This window comes from Salminus brasiliensis, chromosome 24 (assembly GCF_030463535.1).
Source record: "Salminus brasiliensis chromosome 24, fSalBra1.hap2, whole genome shotgun sequence".
NCBI classification, from domain to species: domain Eukaryota; kingdom Metazoa; phylum Chordata; class Actinopteri; order Characiformes; family Bryconidae; genus Salminus; species Salminus brasiliensis.
This window is the reverse complement of record NC_132901.1, coordinates 16,349,942-16,373,140: the sequence shown is the minus strand read 5'-3', so window position 1 is coordinate 16,373,140 and position 23,199 is coordinate 16,349,942. Positions and strand designations below refer to the sequence as shown.

Below are 23,199 nucleotides of genomic sequence, written 5' to 3'. Positions count from 1 at the left end.
TGAAACACTATAATTCTCCAAATAATTCCCAACTAAACAACATCATCCTCCACCAAACATATTTTCCATGAAACTCCATCAAACACCATCATTCCACACCAAATACTGTTTTCCACCAAACATATTACACCCAAACAACAAATATTGTTCACCACTAAACATCATCATTCTGCACCAGATATTGTTCTCCACCAAACACTATAATTTCCCATGAAACTTCATCATTCTCCACCAAACAAACCCTTTTTTTTGAAACCCTATCATTCTCCACCAAATACCCTAATTTCCCATCATTCTCACCCAAATATTGTTTTACTCCAAACATCATCATTCTCCGCCTAACACTATAATTTCCCCATGAAACACCATGAAACACCATCACACCATGATTTTCCACCAAACACCATGATTCTCCACCTTACACCATAATTTCCCACCAAACATCATCATTCTCCACCTTACACCATACTTTCCCACCAAACATCATCATTCTCCACCTTACACCATAAGTTCCCACCAAACATCATCATACTCCACCAACATCTTCATTCTCCACCTTACACCATAATGTCCCACCAAACACCATCATTCTCCACCAGCATCATCATTTTCCACCTAACATATCATCATTCTCCACCAACATCATCATTCTCCAGCAAACACAGATCCCTCCTAATATTTGGTGTTAGCTTCTGAAGGTTCTCAGGAAAACAACGGAGGTGCTTAATGAGCCAGTATGAATGAGGTGAATGTTTTTGGGTTCCAGATGTTTGGTTTGTTGGTGTTTGTTGGAGAACGTTGGGTCTGTTGTACAGCAGCGGTTATTCCAACAGTTATTTCAGCACTGCTCATATTACTGTGCTCCTCTGCATGACACAAACACGGTAACGTTCACAGACAAGCATCTCTACCCAGAGGATTCTTTACTGCAGCCTGTCTATTCCTGTCTTTGTACAACCCCCCACCCCACCACTCACATACATATTCACACACACACTAACCCTGGTAGGGTTGAAAGGCATTCTGTCACCACTGATATTTCAGACAGCTATGGCGAGTTCTGCCGCGTGTCAGTGTGATTTTGGGAGTGTGTGTATGACAGCGCTTAAGGGTCCATCTCTCACACCCAGCTCATGTCTATAAATGGGTGTGTCATAAACCCTCTTAAACACATCTCTTAACCTACTTATTCATGTTATAAATAGATATATTCAGACAGTTATTTTGAACGTCAACCTAGTTAATATTATTGTTTATTTATTTTAAGATTTACTTTATCACTGTCAGTGGAAGCTTGGTCTGGGCTCCGAGTGTCTCAGCGGTCTAATGCGCTCTAAGCACTTTGGCTTGGGGGTGGCAAGTTCAAATCCCAAGCCATGCCATTTTGCCATCAGCAGCCGGAGTCAGAGAGAGCATAATTGTCCGTGCTCTCCCCTGATCGCTCTAAAAGCGATATTGGCTGGCACAGGCATTTTTTGGCTGGTACTGTAGAACTGGTAGACGTGCAGTAGACATGCATCAAGTAGCACTGCTAGAGTTAGCGGAAGTTATGCACTGGTGGGCAATTGCCCGTCGGTTCATTGTGGAGAAGCTTTTGCAACTCTGAAAAAAGTACTGTGCTTCACAATACCTCTTCACCATGAATGTATGTAATATGGACAAAAGTATTGGGACACACCTCTTAATTGCCGAATTCTGGTGTTTTATTCAGTCCAGTTGACACACCTTTACCAAGTCAAGCACCTAGCCATGCAATCTGCCTTTACACACATTAGTTAAAGAATGGGTGGTTCTAAAGAGCTCACTAAATTCAAGTGTGAGACTGTGTGTAATAGGAGCCACCATTGCAACAACAAGTCAGCTGGTGAGTTTCTGCTGAAACCTACTGTTAGATCTGCAAAGGAGCGATGAACTCTATATAGAATAAGATGTCATACAAGCTCCTACAGGTGTAATGTGTTGGTGACCCAATACATTTGTCCATATATTGTATATTTTAGGCTGAGATCCTCTCAAACCTATAGTGAATCAGTGTCTCAGACATGAGATAGCATTTCAAAACCATCTGGTGTCATAACTTTCCATTGGATGGGATGGGATCTACATGTTAGGCAGCAAGTGAACAGTTGATGTGAACAAGGTCATGTTACAACAGCAGGGGAAAAAATGGACAAGCAGAAGCCACCAAATTGTGATGTCTAGGCAGCTAGACGGTCAGAGCATCTCCAAAATATCAGAATATCAAGTAGGCAGGTCTTGTGGGTACCTGTTCCTGGTATGTAGTAGTCAGTACCTACCAAAAGTGGTCCAAGGAAAGACAACCTTAAAGGATCTGCGGCAAACGTCATGGTTCCAGATACCACAAGATGCCTTCAGAGGCCTTGTAGAGTCCATTCCGGGAATGGTCAGATCTGTTGGGTGATCTAATCAATATTAGGCAGGCAGTGTTCGTGTCATGGCTGATCAGTGTATACTAAAATGGAGAACATACCGATATACCCATTCATAATATACCGATTCTAATTTCAAAATGTTAAAATATGCTAAAAATCAGTCTCAGAAACTCCGGTCTGAATCAGAAAACACACTAATCTTAATCTAATGCTAATCCTAAAACACTGGAAACAGCTAGTCTGATCCTTCCATACCAGATCCTTACATTTACTCCAGGATCTAAGTTCACTATTTAATGTCAGTTTGGGCTGAAGGCTTTACAGGCTTTAAAGTTATTTCCCCCAAATAAAAAAAACAGACGTTTTTATCTCTGCAATTGTAGAGAATAGATTTTCTCCTAGATTTGATTTTTCTCATTTCTTCCCTTCATAAAAGTAGCGAAAAAAGAAAGGCATCAGTGCATTCACACGTTTCTCTAGGCACACTTCCTCATGAATACAAAGGAGCTCCCAGTGGATCCACCTGCCAAGAAATTGCAGTGTTCAAAAATACAAACTGCTAGTTTGGATAGCATAATTGAGCGATGCGTCACTAGCAATAGGAAGCAGAACACGTCTGACAAACGCAACAAATGATTTCTATTTTAGTGTCGACTTTTGCTGTCAGAGAGGAAATAAAGGAAGCTTTGAAAGGACGGAGTTGCGGAACTTCAGCTTCCGACCAAAGGCAGGGAAGGAAAAAAAAAAGGAGAAATTGTCCAGCGTAGCGTGAACAGCAGCGCCGCTGAATAAATTCAGGTTTATCTTAATGATGCCTGCTATTCCTAATCTAACCCTCACTTTCTGTCTTTTCCTTGTGCTTTCTGTGGAGCAGCAAACCAGACAGGTAAGACGGAGAGAGAGCAGACAGTTGGAAAAGGTTATAATGGAAAAAATAAGAGAATGATTAGAATTTCAATACTTCATATAAACATCGCTTTTTCCTGCTCTGACACACCTGATTTAACTCAGCAGGTTATCATTAACCAATAGGAGTCACAGTTATCACCGCTGAATAACTAAGGCATATCATAATTGCATATGAATTTTAACTCAATTTAAACTCTTAGTATTGCATTTTTGTCACTTTTTTTTTTTTTTTTTTTTTCGATGCTAAAAGTTCTCAAAACTGTCCATAAAGAATTTTCATTTTGTAATTCAATGTAATTATATTTCAGTAGTATAGTAAGTATAGTAAAATTATAGTACTATCTCCACTCCTCTAAATCATCACGAGTTTAATTCTTCATGAGTTTAATTAGGTGTGTTGCAGAGAAATTGCGAAACAAGACCATTATTGTTGTATTAGTACCAAGCGGTTATATTCGTACAGTTATCTCTTGCCTTCATTCACCTCCAAAACAAATGGCATTTTGTTTGACTGGGTAAGAAAAGCATAGCTTGTGTCTATCAGGAGTTACAGAATGACTGAAATCAGTGGAAAAAGTTCTGTACTGATGAATATCACTGAATGTCACACTGGGTCTCTACATGCTAAAAGGAATGTCACCTTGGCATTGTGTGTGCATGCCCTGCATCACGTTCCTGATTTGTGGAATTACACCAAACCACTTTCCAGGCCATTCGTGATACACACTACTGCTCAAAGGTTTATAATTGCTGTTTTATGTGAATTTGCTTTTTACAGATACATGTAGCACAAGGTTTTGATATGATAGCAATGTTCTAAATTTTTCTGGCCTTCAGTACGAAGCATAAAGCTGTAAATAATTATAGAAAAGTGAGATGAGTTCCGAATGACAAACTGTTTTAATAACATTAATGTCCTGGATATTGAGTGAATAGAATAAAAAAAAGAAATGAATGTCCAGAATTTGTAAAAAGATAATGTCTAGAATGAATTTCTATTAAAATGCATTTTCAGAATAACATTGTAATACAATTAAACTCCAGAAATAATTTCTAATATCATGACTAGAATGAAGTGTTTTTTTAATTCACATCTAGAAAGACTTTCTAATAAAACTAACACCAATAAATGATAGTTTTATTAGTAATTAAAAATTAGCATCCATAAAAAATCTAATGCAACTAATTTCCTGAATGAAGTTTTAATAAAAAATTCAAATAAAATTTAAATCCAGAAAGAATTTCTAATACAACTTATGTCCAGAATGAAGTTTTTATTAAGCTTTGATATCACAAAATGAAGTTATAATTAAATCAGTATCTAAAACAGTTCTAACAAAATTGTAATAACATTAATATGCAACATAAAGCTGTAATAAAATAAATATTTTCTCTATTAAAAGGAATATACAAAATAAAATTCTACTGAGTGTTAATATTCAGATGGAATTTATGGTAAAATTAAAATGAAGCAGAAGGAAGCTGTAATAAAATTAAGATTCAAAGTAAATATCTAAGAAAATTCCAGGTTATATAAAAATCATTGTTTTAAGAATGCCTTGTATTTCAACAGTGATGGTCAAATTTAGAGGAACTTAAAATTTAAATAATATAATTACAAAATCTTAACAAAATATTTAATGTCCTCAAAACTACATAATGCTGAAAAAGTAGTAATTTATGCAGCAGTGCATCAGTGTGGTTATATCCTTACATCCTTGGAATGCCAATCTTAACCTGTTCATTTACTGAGTGAAGCTTCTTCCTTTGTTAGAAGATATCCTTTTTGTCTTGTTTGCTGTAATCAGCAGTTTTCCTAAAGACATATGCCGAAAAAACTCCTAAAGGAAACACTGTGATGTAACCATCACTTTAAAAGCATGTATAATTGACATTAGAGGAAGTATCTGAAATACAATATCTAATGCTGTACATTTACTTTGCTGCATAGAAGCTGGGTTTAAAGTATAAATAGTCATTCAGAGAGTCACCAAGAGCTAATGCGTCTCTGTGTTTGTGTGGATTACTACATAAATCCTGCCATATGGCCACATAACATGGCCTTATCATGGCAGCATTATTCAATAAAGTCTATGTGATCATGTTCTTTACAGAATAGCATGTTTAGCTGTGCTATATATATTCAGCTCTAGTCCTACACCGTTTGTCACCGGCTTTCTGCAGAGCTGATTGTGGATGAGTGAATGAACTGACTGAATTGATCTCAAAACAATACACTGTTGTTGTGAGGCCTCGTCACGGATGATATCTGGAAAAGATCTGAAAGCAGAAGCTTCTGACTGCCTGAAAGCAGAAGGCTGCCAGCCTGTGACTATTATCCAAAAAAGCCAAAAAAAAAGACATTTTCCATGTGGCCTGATGATTAATAGTTCAAAAAACTGTAAGTACTGACTGACAATGTACAGTGTTAAGGTGATAAAGTGAGAGTTTCAGCCAAGGCATGGGTAAAAGGGGAGTTTACTTATTTATAGAATTACAGTAGGTCTACGGTTCTCAAACCTGGTCTTCAGGAACCCCCAGACAAGGATAGCTTGCTCTACCCCTGTGTATTGTGACTTTGGCTAGAGCACAAATCTGGAGGGACCATCTGAGGGACCATGCTGTTTGAGAACCACTGCTTGGGGTATAATTAAGCTTCCGTTAATTGTTAAGAACATGGATTTGTAAGAACATCTACAAAGTGGACCATCAACACCATGTTGCTGTTTTCTGGGTTGTTTTAGGAAACGTGCCGAGTCGGAGGCGAGGAAAGGCAGTCTGCCCAACAGCAAAGAGATGCCTTCCCACCACCCCACTGATCCGGTGGAGCTGCGAAGGCTCAACTTCCAAACTCCTGGTAAGAGCAGGGGAGCGTTGTCATCATCATCTTCATCAACATCAACAACACCTAAAGTTCCCCAAGCCTTAGTGCTCATGCTCAGCGGTAACATCACAGTAAACGACTGTCTAAAAGACTGTCTAATCGGCATCGTGCATTCCCACTTTTAACTCCCAGCCACAGCTTCCGGATAAGATCTTGTCACTTTCAGTAACATTTCGATTGATCTGAGCCTTGCTCTGTGCACAAATATGTTCTAGCCTAGATGTTTGTTGAGAAGTTGGGCCAGCTTTACAGAGTGCTGGTAAAGTTCTCATTCAACCCTTATGAGGAAGTGTAGCTCACAAGAGTCAAAATGTCTAAATTAATATATGTTTAGACCAAGAAACGTTAAAAAGTCCAAAAAACATATTTTTTTCCCATTAAAGATACACTATATGGACACAAGTATTGGGACACCTACAGATTACGTGTGCAGGAGAGGCATTCATATGGAGTTGATCCCCTTAGCAGCTCTAACAGCAGTCAGGCCACTTCATGGCCGAGTTGCTGTGGTTCCTAAACGCTTCCACTTTTCAATAATTGCACAGCTGATGGTGGAATATCTAGGAGGGAAGAAAATTCACCAACTGACTTGTTGTAATGCCGGCATCCTATTACAATACCACGCTGGAATTCAGTGAGCTCTTTAGAACCACCCATTCTTTGAATGTTTGACTAGGTAGCTGTTTTTTACACCTGTGGCAATGGGACTGAATGATACACCTGAATTCAAGAATTAAGAGGTGCGTCCCAATACTTTCATCCATATAGTGTACATTAGAATGAGGAAGGTTTCTTGAAGCAAGCCAGTGTGTATGGTCGAATTACACCTTGGAGATAACGTGTGAACTTGTCGACTTTGGGAACGTGAACCCATTCAGATGTCGTTCTGATCACACCTGTCCACACTTGCCTTTTAAACACGATCTGGCTTGGAATATGGATGGCATGTAGACACATCCAGGAGTGTCCGCGCTTTGCCCGAGAGCTGAAACAAAGTGTCAAAAATGCTAAACTGGTGGTTGGTATTGCATTTCAGCTTGGCTTCCATAACGCATCGGTTACACTCATTTCCCAGTGTTTTAGAGAGCACGCGTTTGGAGCGTTTGAATATTTGTACTGGTTGGAACATGTGGACTTGATTTGAGTGAATGTATTGAGTTCATACAGCTCTGATTCAGCTCTCAATCAATCATGTTTCTCCTGTCCAAACATACAGATTCAGTAGCTAATCAACTAAACCTAAAACCCTTCATAGTCTACATTCTTAATAATATAGGTCCCCAAAAAGTTCCAAAACTGTTGGTATTTTGGGAAGGGTGGCAAAGTATAAGGTTTGTGGACTGTATTTTGTCACTGCCTGAAGGGTTTGAGGTTAGAGGCACATCTATGATAGGGCAGCCCTATCATAGAAGAACCACTTTTGGTGCCCAGAAAACCTATTAATTGATGGCGCATTTTGTTAAGTAAGAGGGAAATGTGTGAAACAACCCTTAAACTGGTGCACACCCTTACAAAAAGGTTCTACAAAAGGTTCTTTGGTGAAGTTCTAGAAGAACCATTATTGGTTTCATAAATAACTATTTTTGTAAAAAAAAAAAAAAAAAAAAACGTGTATAATGATCAATTATTTACCAATCCACACTCAAATCTTTAAAAAAAATTATATTAAAAATGCTTCACCTATGGCATCGATCAAAGAACCTTTTAAAACACCTTTACCTTTAAGAGTCTAAGAGCTTTACATAATGTACAAGATTTTTCTTTAGGGGGTTTCGATACCTTCTGTAGTGGCCACCTTCTGCTGCCTGTAGGCCAGAAGCGTTCAGATTAAGCTTGGTTGGGTGTATAGAGGGCAAAAACCTGCTCCCATTGATTGTCCGCATTATGTGCTCTCCTGGGAAATGGCTCACCCATTAGCAGTGTAGAGACCAAGGTGTGTGTGTACTGGAAGCGCAACCTGGAGTGCTACGCCAACAGTTCTCAAGGTGTATGCTTGGCCACAGCTGCTGTAGAAACTCTAACAGATGAATGCAGTCGCTTGATGGACCGGACAGGTTGGCTGAGTCGCAGTAAATAAAAAAAAGGTCAAAGTGTCTCCAGTGAGAAGCTGATAGAGGCAAAGTAAACAGCGCTGCTGACCCAAGAATGGGTCAAACTGCTGTAGAACATCAATTATTAAAAAGCAGACCTGTCTGATGCAGCCAGTAGGAGATACTGGCAGCTATGAAAGGTGTCTAAAACTATACAAAAAAATATATATATAGTAAAGTACAAGCCAGAACAGCCATAGAAGGTGTGGGTTGGAGTTTACAGCACAATCCAGATTTAATTACATTTTCTAATGGAATAAATTTCCTTTCAGTCGATAATTTGGGTATCTGGATTGCACTATGAATGACTGGTCTTAATGCTGGTCTCAAAGGCTTCCAAATGAAGGGTCAAGTGTGAACGTCTCCAGCAAATATTTTTGCATTGCCCCAGTTTAGCTAGCTGTGAGCTCCTGAACTTGGACTGTTTACTCGTCATAGGTTTTGTGGTTATTTTAATCATTTGGGATATCGAATCAGACATGTGTGGGATGTGAATGCCTGGACTGTCTCGACTCCAGTAACCACTGGAACGGGAAAGAGGAAGTGAGGGGGGGAAGGGGTGAGCAAGAGAGGAAAGTAGAAGTTGACAAGCTGTGAACATAGCTATTCCCCCCTTGACCTTAGCAGACAAGGTGAGAGCCCACTGGCCACTTGAATCACTCAGCCATATATATATATATATATATATATATATATATATATATATATATATATTAGAAGAGGTGTCCACAAACATTTGGACATATAGTTTACATTTGAGATAAGGGGGCAGCCTGTATACATTGGCTTTTTTTGTTTGGCCGAGATTTCGCTGTAAGCTAACCAGGCGGCTCGCTGAGAGGAGTTCTCGCTGTCCTACGCTCCTTCTTCGTGTCTTTTTCTCCTCTGCTGAGAGCTTTCTGTCGAGGGCCGCTGCATTAGTCTGCCACTTTCCGTCCTCCACCTCCCCCTCCACCCCTCCCCTCCGAAACTCTTGATGGCGCCCTCCTCCATCTCACATTTTCATCTTAAGGGTGCTCGACGTTAGCGCGTTAGCGTGGCGGTGCGAGTGGCAGTTTCATTGTCGCCGCGGCTGGAAATGGATCTTGAGTGGCGGTGAATGGGTGCACTCTTCCGCCTCTCCTTCGCTTTTTCCATTAGCTAATGCCTACTTCTGTCAGCCGCCACGATAAAAGAACCGTCCAGACACCCATCCTCTCTTTTTCCCACTCTCTTTTCCTCTCGCGCCCTCTCTTTTTCTCTCAAATCGTTTATTAGGGCCTACCTTCCGCACTCCTTCTCCTGTTGACACCTCCACACCTCTCCCGTCATGCATCTGGACACACTTTCCTCTTGCCAACCCCCCACCTCACCCCACCCCCGCTTCCCAAATGCAATGCTGACTTTACCCCTTTCAATTTCATACCCAATTTTGTTGCAAACCTACAAATCTTTTCAGAAAAGTTCAAAAAGGATCTTCAAAAATGAGCCTTCAAGTGTCTGCTGGGTAGCATACTCTCTATTTTGCTGAAGGAGAAAGATTTCTATTTCTGAAGGCTTGCCTGAGAATGTCTCGCGCATAAAATAAAATAAAATAAAATTGTATAGAATAGAAGAAAAAAATGGAAATCATAATCCCACAGAAAAAGCATAAATAGTATGATTTTACAGTAATATTTTAGCAAAACTGATATAATTATATCATTTTAAATGTCTTATTATTTCAGTATATATATTATAATTTATTTTGATTTAATTTGTTTTTCCATTTATTTAATTTTTGCTTTAGTTTTTTTAATAACTATATATTTAATTGTGTGCAATCTGTAAACATAAAGCTTACTCAAAACACAAGACCAGTATCCTAACTTTCAATTTGCTAATTCATACCTTGCCTTAAGCTTACAATGATTTGAGAGAAGACTGTAAGAGAGGGTGGAGAACGGCTTCTGCTCTGTGGTAGGAAAGCAGTCTCCTATCTGATAAGTGGTGCCGGGAACGACAGATGACAGGGTTAAAAGACATTGGAAGAGACAAGATCCTACACCCACCAGTTAAGGTTACATGTAATCTTCCCTTTCACTCATACATCAATCGCCCCAGCTCCTCACAGGCATTCAGGGGGGAGGGGAGGTTGATGTAGGGGCTCTTACCAGTTAAGGATAAGATTCCCAATGGAAGTGTCGCTGATCGGATCATAATGAGGAAAGATTCTTTTTTATTCTCCTTATTATTTATTTTTAATTTATGATTTTTTATTTTTTTTTAATGCAGATTTAAACCTGTCAAATTCAAGCCTACAGGTGTGTTCAAAATGATTCACCCCCTACTGCAGTAAAGTGTTTGACATTTCTTTTTTATCTTGTTCACAATGAGATCAAATAAGGACTTGTATAAGTCATAAAACATAAATACAATGATTTTTTGTTATCAACAAATGTCCTTTTTGTGATTTCCTCATTGACAAAATTATTCAGACAATAAGGCACACACTGCAAGATAAAGGCCTCTATACCAGAACACCCAGGCTCACCCCCCTGCTGACTCCAAACCACCAAAAAGAGTCACCCCAGTATGCCAAACATCATGTGGACAAACCACAAAGGTTTTGGGGATATTGTTCTCTGGAGCGACGAGACAAAATTGGAACTCTTTGGGCCTATGGCTCAACAGTATGCCTGGAGGAGGCCTACACAGAAAATAATACCTTGCCTGCTGTGAAGCATGGGAGTAGGTCAGTCATGCTCTGGGGCTGTTTCGCTGCTTCAGGTCCAGGAAATCTTCACCGTGTGGAAGGTACCAAGAATTCAGTTAACTACTAGGGTGGAAATGTTGTGCATCAGCGACAAAGGTGAAGCTTGGGAGACATTGGACCTTCCAACAGGACAACGATCTCAAGCATACCTCCAAGTCTAACATGGCTTGGCTGCAGAAGAAGGGCTGGAAGATTCTGGAGTGGCCATCGCATTCGCCTGACTTAAATCCTATAGAAAATCTCTGGTTGGACTCGAAGAGGGCAGTTGAAGCACGCAAGCCCAAGAATGTCAATGAACTGGAGGCCTTTGCCCATGAGAAATGGGCTACGAAACCTGTTAATCGCTACAAGAAACGTATGCCAAGCTATGTTTTAGGTCTGAACGATGTTATTACTGCCAAAGGGAGTTGTACTAAGTACTAATGATGAATGTGACCAAGGGATTGAATAATTTTGTCAATGAGGAAATCACAAAAAAGACATTGGTTGGTGTATTTGAAAAAAAATATTGTGGTAATTTAAGTTGCATTTGTCTATTATACAAGTAAAAAGATAAAAAATAGTATTTAATAAGTAGAAATTCAACACAGTCTGTAAAAAAAAAGAGCTGTTCAGATGTTCATACACTGAAAGTGCTGATTGGATCATAAATGGCCACAGCAACATTGGAAGGGGGGTGCTTGTGAAGCTTGTGAGTATGAGGAAAGGGGATGGTCTGGGCCCAATGTGCAACCCTGTAGCCCTATGTCTTTGGTGCAGGATTTTGCCATCTTCCTGTATTATTTCACACTAAACATAAATGTGTTTTACATTGAAAGTTTGAAATTTGCACTTTCCACACAATTTTTACTGCTTGTTTAGATGAAACACAAGTGAGAAATAATTCATTTAAAAATTTCAGGGTGCCTCAGTTTACACCTAACCAGTGCTACCCAACTGTTTTCTATATCTGTGATTGTTTCTTAGCATTCTCTAAAATCTCTCCGCCCATCCTCATCCAGACTGTTCTTAAACCTGTTGTTTTGCTGTCGGTTGGCTAACCGTTTCCCTGCTTGTCGTTTTCTAAACTTTTTTTTTCTTTTTCATTTGCGTGATCAGTGGTGCTCTGCCTACGTGTTTCTTTCTTGTGTTTTTTTTTTTTTTTTTTTTTTTTGCACGACAGTGTCTGGCAGCTACTAGCATGTAACAGTCTGTGTTGTATTACTAACCGATCTATGTGTAGAGGATTAGGTTAAGTGTCTCATTAGCATACAGGCCTTGTGTTGTTTGTGCAGCTTTATTTAATTTCAGGTGTATGTCACCACATTGCTTTAACTTCAGCGACATTTTATTTACGCCGGACCCCCCCTCCTCCTCCCCCCCTTCGTTTTCCTCCGCAGGTCCTGGAGCCTCCGGTTACCCCAGTAACCTCCATCTGTCAAGTTAGTTGGTCTCGTTTATACATTCGCCATTCCCTTTTTTCTGGTTATTTTCCTCCTTTTCCTGTGCTCTCCTTTTTTTCTTCCCCCATTTAATAATTAAGGCTAATTCACAAGCGCTTCACTTCATGGCATCGCAAGGAGAACATTGTTGGGGTTTTGTAAATGGCACTTGGTTGTTTTTTTGTTTTGTTTTTTTTAAGATCCATGTCATTCGCTAATTCGCTAGGCTACAACATCCAGGCCCTAACGTCAATGCTCAGTTTTTTTGTTCAATTTTTGTATATCTTTTTCCTTCCGTTTTTTTTTTTTCCTTTTCTTTTTTTGTCATGTTAACCGGCTGATCGCCGCTTGTGTGCGAATTAACATTCTTCTCTCGCACCAGGAATGCGCAGTTTTTTGGAGAAGTTGCGCTCGATTGGTTCTCATTGGCTTCTTCCGTCTCCATCTCCTGAAAGCATGCCACCGCTTTGAGTGATTTCTCTGGCCTAACAGCACTCACCTCTTCCATTCCCTTATGAACCACATGCTTCTCACTAATGAATGAATCACTGATGTGTTGTGCGTTAATGCCGGCTAAAAATGCTAAAGCCCCCTCTGCCTTGTTTCCTTTCTGCAGGTATGGCCAGCCACCCGCCCATCCCAATTATGGACCTAGCTGACCATTTGGAAAGACTTAAAGCTAACGACAACCTGAAGTTCTCGCAGGAATATGAGGTACCATACTGGAAGCTCTTTATGTATTTATTAGAACCCCCTACCTTGTGCTTCCGCTCACTGGCCACTTTATTAGAAACCCCTACCTTGTGCTTCCGCTCACTGGCCACCTTATTAAATACCCCTATCTTGTGCTTCCGCTCACTGGCCACTTTATTCGAACCCCCTACCTTGTGCTTTCACCTATACCTTGTACTTCGTCTGATTGGCCACTTAATTAGAAACCCCTATCATATACTTCCACTCAATGGCCACTTTATTAGAAACTTTTACCTCATAGGATCACTGTATGATGTAGAACCCCTCCCCGTACTTCTACTCAATGACCACTTTATTAGAAACACCTAAATTGTACTTCCACTAAATGGCCACTTTATTAGAAACATTTACATCATAGGATCACTGTATGATGTACAAACCCCTACCTTGTACTTCCATTTAGTGGCCACTTTATTGGAAACAATCACCTTGTACTTTCACTCACTGACTACTTTATTAGAAACCCCTAACTTGTGATTCCACTCACTGGCCACTTTATTAGAAACAATTACCTTGTACTTCCACTCACTGGCCACTTTATTAGAAACATTTACCTCATAGAATCACTGTATGATACTTTCCGCGCAGTTTAGCAGTCCCCTTCCACCCAGTCATCATTGGCCAGTTTCTGACACCATGACCACTGACACAGTTTCTAAGAGTGCACCAGCCAGGGGTTTCTAATAATGTAGTTGAGGAGTTTGTGTCAAGCTGTTCAAAAAAACAATAAAAAGTAATATGCCCCTTTCCATACAATCAAATTCATAATTATACAAAACAGATCTCCTATATATGAAAAAATACCTAGATACGCAATGTAAAGAACAGCTGTGGTTGCAAAAGGATATGAAGTGTGTTTGTGATACAAACCAGGCAGAATATTCAGCCGTGTGTGTGAGATGACAAACAGGCAGACATGACTGTCTAATGTGTGCTAATCTCCAACCTTGGCCCTCAGTCCTCGTGTTCTTGGTATTCTTAATCCAGGCAGTGAAATAGTGCTACACTTATTCCACTCACGTGGAACAACACACACCAATCACAAACAAATCACGCCCTTATTTATTTCATATCGCCTGTGCATCATCCGGATGCTACTGTGAGCCCGTGCCTGAGAGAAAATGAAACATTTGTTCAATCACGTTGTCAGATTTAAAGCCATTTCCCGGTCATATCTGCAAACAGCGGTGGGTAGAGAATGTGGCGGAGTTGGAAAGGTCAGATAGGACACAGGGCGATAATCTTGTTATCGCTGGGCGGAAAAGACACCATTGCTTTATGGCCGTCAGAATTTTCCTGCAGAAGCCAAAGCATTTCAAACCTGTGATGTCATAAAAGAAAGTCTTAAAGTGATTTAATAAAATTACAGACTTGCAACCAAAAGGAATTTAAGTCTGTGATGCCATAAAAGCAAAATGAGTTATGATATATAAAGTCAGTTCGAGTCAGTCCTGTGATGTCATAAAAGCAGTTCCAGCCTGTGGTGTTACAAAGGAAAGTCTTGAACTGCTTTAATGAAATTACAGGCTTGAAGTCAAAAGCAGTTGAATGCCTGTGATGTCATAAAAGCAATTTGACGTTATAAAAGCAGTTCAAGTTAGCCCTGTGATTGTCATAAAAGCCTGTAATTTCATGCAAGCAGTTTAAGACTATGACATCATGAAAGTAGTTGGATTTTACGATGATTTAAAGGCAGTTCAACTGTGTGATGTCATAAAACCCTGTAATTACATGCTAGCAGTTTAAGACCATGACATCATACAAGTTGTTCGAGTTTACGGTGGCTTAAAAGCAGTTCAAGTGTGTGATGTCATTCCTATTCTGTAATATCATTAAAGCAAGTCGAGCCTGTTATGTCACAGAAGAATTTCAAGTATGTGCAGTTTAAACCTTTGATGTCATAAAGGCAGTTAAGTTTATGATTTCACAAAAGTACTTCAAAGTGCCATAAAAAAATGAACCATGTGATGTCATAAAAGCAATTTAAGTGAATGATGTCATAAAAGCAGTTTTGGTTCATTAATGCCATTAAATTACTTAGGTCTGTGATGGCGTAAAAGCAGTTCTAGTGTATGATGTCATAACACAGTTCAAATTCATAATGTAATGAAACTAATTAAAAGCCTCTGATGCCATACACCATTTTGAGTTTGTGATATCATAAAATCAGTTCAGCTAATGTCATTAAAAAAAGAAATCTGTGATGTCATAAAAGCATAATCATAAAATAATTTCAAGTTCACAATGCCATACACATTCAAGCATGTGATATCATAAAAACTATTTAAGATTATAAAAACAGTTTACATTCATATTCAAAATCGTGTGATGTCATATAAACTATTTACGCCTGTGATGGGATTAAAAACAAACAACAACAACTGAACCATATGTTAACCCAAGGACAACTCAAGCCTGTGATGTCATAAAAGCAAATCAAATGTGCGGTGTCATAAAAGCAGATATAGGCTGTGATGTCATAAAAGGCATTCAAATCTTTGATGTCATCTCTTGGATGATGGAAACACAAGCTGTGATTGGCTGGGGGTGTTGGAGGGCCCAGATGAAATTCTATTTATCAGCTTGCTGCTGGAGGTGTATGAAGTGTGTGAAAAGCCTCAGGGTTAGGCTGATAGATGGGGTGTTAGAGAATGCAGTGTGTGTGTCGGCCAAGGCTGGCGAGCAGAGCGAGACTTTATGGTTCTTTTCAGAGTCATTTGCTGGGATCGTCACGGCAAATGTTTGTGTGTATGTGCACATATAACGGCACTGCTACTTGTGTTTATGTGTGTGTGTTGTGTGTGTGCGTTAGTGAGTGTGCTGCAGAAATGCTGTGCGTGTTGAATGACCAGAGTGATGCTTTGAATTCTCAGTCATAATTCATTTTAACATGACCATTTTCTGACTACTCCTCATCCCTTATGTCAATGTGCCTTTCAGTCTGGCATATGGAAATGGGCTCAGCTCTGATTGGCTGTTTTCCCATATTAAAAAAAGCAATCTGGTCTGAAACAGCATGAATGGGCGGAGCTAAATTGCTATAATTGCATTTTCTTAATATATATAAATATTGCACACATTTGAAGTACAGAAATCCACTGCATTACTTTTGCCTGCATGTTTGTGTATTGTGTGTCACAGTAGCACTGCAGTTGTGTGTGTGTGTGTGCTTGTGTGCTCTATGGCACTGCGGCTTGCCCTCTCTTTGTGTGTGTGTGTGTGCCTTCACCGCCTCCAGAATATGAGGTCAGCCATTGGCTCTGTGCCAGGCTGCCCTGCCATTATTGAAGCTTAAGTACGTCCAATTGTAATTCCCCACCTCCCTCCCCCTTTTTTTTTTTTTTTTTTTTTTTTTTTTTTTTTTTTTTTTACAGCCGCTCGGAAAGTCATTTTGGGAGCACAATGAAATGAGGCTGCTTTTCATTATGAGCAATGTTGCGACCCACTGTTTCAACATATTTGGATAAAATGCCGTGGCTTAGCTGAAGATTTGTTCTCTCTTATAATGCGCTGTGGCTCAGCAATGTGACCTACACTGATAGAAAAATGCCACCGCTGTGAATTACGCTTCTTTTTTTTCTTCCTTGCCAATGCTAGGCTGATTTTGCACATTGTGAGGGGTATTATATGGCCAAGTGGAGGTAATTTGCAGTTAAATTAGAGATATTCCTCCCGAAAGGAAAGAATCGCTAGTTTCTCACACTGTTAGGCTGTATATGTGGTGTGTACTGTAATTTTCTTGGCCTTCCATTAACACCACATAATGTGAACAATGCTATGGATCTTAAAGGGTCCCTGTGCTGCCCTTTTCTGGCAGAGTTGTAGTTTGTTTATGTACCAAAACCAGTAACAATCCAGTTTTACATAGCCATTTTCCAAACTCCCTCTATACCTTAGAACAGTACATGCATTTAACCCCTGTTCTGACTGGCTGTGTCCCAATTGCATACTACACACTAATACTACAAGGTATATTCCGTATACTTATCTTACTAGCGCGAGTTAGTATACAAACTATTAGGGTACTCATTTGTTTTGTACTAAGAGGAAGTGATGACGAGTTGCTATGCCAGTTTCGCATTGCATTGTGGGATAATAGTGTCCATTGTAACCATACTCAAAACCCACTGGTTCTGAGTATGTATCTCAAATATTTGAGCATGCATACTCAGAACCGTCGGTGGACACTATTATCCCACAATGCAGTTCAACATGAAAAGGGAGCAGCAAGTCAGGTCTGGAACAGTTATTAGAAAGAAATTATGTATACTACATACTTCATACTGAAAAACTATTTAGAATTATTAATTAGTATGTAACTGGGATTCACCCACTCTTTATAAATTTAACATCAGTGGGTGGGGTTAAACATACCCAATTAATTTAAGATATACATGTACGGATGGCAGAATAAGTATAATAATATCGATAACAATACTGATATGATCTCAAATGCAGTTAGATTCCACTACGCAGTTATCTTCCAATACAGATAAAATTTCATATGCAGTTATTTTACAAAGCGCAATTACCTTCCTATACCAGTATGATTCCATATGTAATCTTACAAAGCGCAATTATCTTCCTATACCAATATGATTCCAAATGTAATCTTACAAAGCGCAATTATCTTCCTATACCAATATGATTCCATATGTAATCTTACAAAGCGCAATTATCTTCCTATACCAATATGATTCCATATGTAATCTTACAAAACGCAATTACCTTCCTATACCAGTATGATTCCATATGTAATCTTACAAAGCGCAATTATCTTCCTATACCAGTATAATTCCATATGTAATCTTACAATACGCAATTACCTTCATATACCAATATGATTCCATATGTAATCTTACAATACGCAATTACCTTCATATACCAATATGATTCCATATGCAGTTACCTTCCAATATTGGAATATGGAATTATCCTCCAGCATGCAATTACCTTTTAATATTGATATCTCCAGTATTGCATATTAGTGTGAATACAAATGTCTTGGCCAAAATGACACAGGTCAGTCTTCTCCAGTCTCAACACTATTGATTGTGCCATGTGTTTCGATGAACCTAGTGATCAATCGCCATAAAATCAATGTGGAAATCATGTACATTGGCTCATTTCAGCATTGATTCAGTGATCAAATGTTTGCTGTGCACTGCAGCCTGTGAGCGATCAGCTATAACATTAAAACCACTGAGAGGTGAAGTGAATAATATTAATTACTTCATTACAGTGGCACCAGTCTAGCAAACAGTCAGTTCTTGAAGGTGATGACGGTGTTAAAAGCAGGAAAAATTGGCAAGCGTAAGAATCTAACTTTAGCCACTTTGAGAAGTGCTAGATTATGATGTCTAGACGACTGGGTCAGAACAATGTCCCGATAACCGTTCCCAGTATGCAGTGGTCAGTCTCTACCAAAAGTAGGGAAGGACAACCTGTAAACCAGCGACAGGGTCATGGGCAGTCTCATTCATTTGAACCATGGAGGCCCCACCTCAAAGCTTACAGAACTTCATGGATTCACTGCTAACGCCTCGGTGCCAGATAGCATAGGGCACCTTCAGAGGTCTTGTGAAGTCCATGCTTCGATTATCAGATCTGTTGTTTTGACACTAGGAGGGCCCACACAATATTAGGCAGGTGGTTTCAATGCTACGGCTGATTGGTATATAACAATCACATGATCTGTAGCAGTAATGCTGGTGGTTTGCCAGAACATGGTGTGAATAACAGTGGGCCTGAACTGCTTCCTGCTTTCTTGCCATGTTACAGGCCTGTTTATGAACGTGATTCATCATCGTCTAGCTTGTTCTGACTCCTGCGAGTATAAAAGGGCACTCCAGTGCACAAAGCACGGGGGTTTAAAGCGAGCGCAGTCGTGCCATGCTTCCCTTTTCAGAATCTATTCATGCCATGAACACATTACTTTTCTCCCCCGCTTATGTGACCAATTTTCATTCATTCTATGGTCCTCTGAAAACTGTAATTTGAAATTTGTCAACCCGGAGAGTTCGCTAGCAGGCAGATGCGTATCGTCTTTTCATTTTCCAAAAGACACTGAGGAGACTGAATAATTTCATTATTAAAATAAATGGAGAAAAATTGCAAAAGGCAGCCACGGCCGGCTATGAGGTCACAGGCTGCTCAGAAGCTCGTTTTTCACACACTTTCACACACACTTACACACACACAAACACACACATAAACTCATAACTAGTTCTACCCTATGCTGCACTCCTTTTGAGATTTTCTACCCCTCTTACAAGCATGTATTAAACAATAATTCTTAACATTATATATATTTAACATTTATATCATGGCTTTAATACATTTTTGCAGTATACTGTGGCAACTCTTAGCCTCTTAAATCTAGTTGTTCCATATGTTCTCATTTTGAGATTTGAGGTTTCATGAAAAGATTATTTTAGTTTATTTTTAATCAGTTATTTAATGTAGAGAATGTTTATTTAATCATTTTAATAGATAATTCCTTTTTTAAGAAATCAGTGCTTTGAAATGCATTAAAATGACTCTCGGAAAATTGCTCTAAGGTGGCACAACCATTTAAGCGCAGTGCATTGGGAATATCAATGGGAGATTGTGAGTTTGATCTCCAGTGATTGCGATGGGCATGGCCCTCGCTCTCCCCCATTACTCTAGCCAGCTAAAGTACAAAAAAGAGAATTGTTAGCAGTTAGCATTCAGCTGCCCAATGGTGTTGTGTCAGCGTGGTGAAGCTTCATGAGACTTCATGTGAAAGGACCAATAGAAATGTTTAGAAACAGTGTATAGATGTTAATGGTATAATAATCTTAAAACAAGCTCATAATAAGAAATATTAGATATTTTGACTAGATTCAAGATGATTTTAAATGGTTCAAAACCAAATCTTCTTATATAACTTTTATATTATAGTTTTTTTATGTATAAGTATAATTTAGTATAATTTCATATTTCATAACAACAAATGAATTAATACATAATTGTTATGGCAACTGAATGACTGAACAAAAAAAAATCAGAACTAGCAGAGATGCTAAGATAATGAAGTTCAAATATGAGCAGCACTAAGAATAATGATAATAATCCTTATAAAAAGAGGAGTAGTAACAAAACTGGCAGTAAAGTCAGGGCAGCTGTGTTATGGTCATGCATTTTCCACTGATTTTCCGTAGATCTTTATTAATTTACAGTTAAAATACACACACACACACACATCACAGAATCTAGTTTTCTACTTTTCCGAATTAAACTGGCGAAAGCAAAATCCAAGTCCTACTATTAATTAAACTTTTTTTTTTTTTTGCAGTGGCTAGGAAATCAAACATCAAGCCTTCTGTAAATGCTCTTTTTTAAGCTTCTCTGTTGTAATAACAATAATAAGCCTTATTTGCATAGCACCTTTTCTAGATTTTTTTAAAATAAATAAATATATATATAATTTAATTAATAAGTAGAAACAAAACATTTGTTTATAATAATAGTGTGAATAATAATAATAATAATAATAATAATAATAATAAATTATATAAAGAAGTGTAACAAAAGTCAAAGCAATATTATTAAAAGAAAATCAGCACAAATTCATCATGATAAACAGTTTATAACAATTTGTCTTTAAAATTTGATTATTCTCATGAGCAAGACTTTTTCTCAGAAACCTAAAGTATTGTTAAGAGTCTTACTAAAACACTAGGCCAAAATTACCACAGCTGCTGGCACTTATAAGAACCACTTAACGTGATTGAAGAGAGTTACATAACACAACACCCAATTCTTACTGGAAACACTAACCAACCCTGAAACCCTGACTTTCGAATGGCATTTTACTATTAGTAAAATGTAAATACAAACTGCTGGTAACACTCAAGGACAGAACGGACAGATTAGACGGATAGAGAAAACACCTACAAACAAGAGTCTTTGGACAGATGACATCTAGATTCATGATCTGAAGCATTCCACATCCTCTGTCAAACATGGTGGAGGCACTATTATGACATTGGCATGTACAGATGCCACTGGAGCTGGGTCACTGGTGTTTACTGATGATGTAGCTGCTGGTAGAAGTTGCGGGATTAATTCTAAAGTGTATAGAGCTATACTTTAAGCTCAGATACGGTCAAATGCAGCAAAACTGATAGGGCGGTGCTTTAGAGTGCAGATGAAGTATGTCCAAAAACATAATGTGAAAAAGAAACCCACGAGAATCTAAAGACAAGAAAATGAGATTTTAAATGGCCACCTGACCTCAGCCCAACTGAGAATGCTTTTTACTCACTGAACACACAACTAACAGGCAGAAAACCCTACAAACAAGCAGCAATTGAACTCAGCTGCAGTAAAGGCCTGGCAAAGCATCTCAAGGAAAAAAAACAGCGTGTTACTGTGCAAATACTTATGAACTTCACGAATTAAATGGATCACATGTATTATTTCATAGTTTTAATGTCTCTGCTCTTATTCTAAACCATATCAGGCAGTAAAAATATGAGTAGGTCAGTGCAAACCTGACTGGTACTGGATGTCACATACATTCTTGTGAGCCAAATAAAAACCACATGTTCCAGTGGATGTCTGAGGCGTTAGATGATGGAAAGGAGGCGACTGAGGATATTTTAGGATGGGAAATTCTTGATAAACGTCTGTAATCATATACACACACACACACAGACCATTACAGAACCAACAGCACCAGCTTTCTCTCCACACTGGAGCTTCTACCCCTGCTTTACCCCTCCATCTCCCGACGGAATTAATGTTACAGTAAGCCTGTGTGGCAGTGGCTCTGGGCTACTATTTTTAAGGCCACTTGTCAGTTACGCAGGATGCCTATCATGCCATCTTTCCATTTCGACGGAGACGGAAGGGTCAAAAATAGCTCTAAAACGGTCCTACAGGCAAACGAAGACTAGAGTTTCATTCTCTGAATCTCCAAAGGGTGCCGTCATAGATATAACTGGCCGCAATGGCACAAGTAGTATCCAAGTCAAGCTTCTAAAAGTGGCGCTTGTCTGAAAAATAAATATTTGATGGAATTCAGCATTAGGAGCATGAGTGAACCCAGTGACGGCATTAAAAAAACACTGAGTTGACTTGATTCAAATGCGGCTGTTGAGGTTCCACCTTAATAAAATATATTACACAAGGTCATCATTTCCGTCCATTTCCAGATGTTTGATGAAACATTCATTTCCATGTGAATAACATATGGAATGTCACAGCAACACTAAAGTTTTCTGTTGTTGAAAGAAATAAACGCTACATTTTATTCAGGTTAAAATTTTGTGTGAATATGGAAAACTACTGCAGCAGCTGTCCACTGGCTTCTCCTATAAGAGTGTTGAGTTAACAGGGACTCAATTTTCTACATACAGGAATGGGCATCAGTAATCTGACCATATTAAACAATAGCCAAGAATTTAAATAGAGTCATTGCTTACCTTAGCAACCCCCCCTATAAACCACCTGCTATACCATTGCAACCACCTTGAAACACCTTTGCAACACCATAGCAACCACAGGGGAGACTGCATAGCAACTGCCTGGAATGGCGACATACTTGAGCTGTGCACTATCCAAGGCTACCAGTCACCAGAATACAGGGAAATTCATCCAAATGATTGTTTGTGGTAATCTGGAAAATTTTACCTCATTTTTGATGAGGTCATTTATCATTAATTTTCTCTATTTTTTTTTTGCCATGTCTTTTTCAGTCCATTGATCCAGGCCAGCAGTTTACATGGGAACACTCAAACCTGGAAGTGAACAAAGCCAAGAACCGATATGCCAACGTCATCGCTTACGACCACTCGCGGGTGTTGCTTTCTGCCATTGATGGTGAGTTTAGATTGCATTCCCATTTTTCTGATCCGTCTGATTTTTCCCAGCTAACTCATCCTGCAGTTATTGTATATCCACATGGTTCCAACTTCAGATTGTTTGGTCTGAGTGTGCATTTCAGGCTGTACACAGCTTTCTGATCACAGTCACATGTCACAGTTAT

General features: G+C 39.0%; 1 protein-coding gene across 34 annotated transcripts in view; it reads left to right on the top strand.

Annotated features, from left to right (window-relative positions):
* ptprda (protein tyrosine phosphatase receptor type Da) overlaps positions 1-23,199 on the top strand; it is a 617,722-nt gene that overhangs the window by 555,810 nt on the left and 38,713 nt on the right. For 17 of the 34 annotated variants that reach the window (XM_072669660.1, XM_072669680.1, XM_072669672.1 and 14 more), the window contains 5 exons: positions 3,268-3,279; positions 6,047-6,159; positions 12,390-12,431; positions 13,048-13,145; positions 22,910-23,033. In XM_072669660.1, the coding sequence (XP_072525761.1) occupies positions 3,268-3,279; positions 6,047-6,159; positions 12,390-12,431; positions 13,048-13,145; positions 22,910-23,033 (389 nt within the window). The remainder of the gene's footprint in view (positions 1-3,267; positions 3,280-6,046; positions 6,160-12,389; positions 12,432-13,047; positions 13,146-22,909; positions 23,034-23,199) is intronic. The other 17 variants (XM_072669678.1, XM_072669690.1, XM_072669691.1 and 14 more) reach the window with 3 other exon arrangements.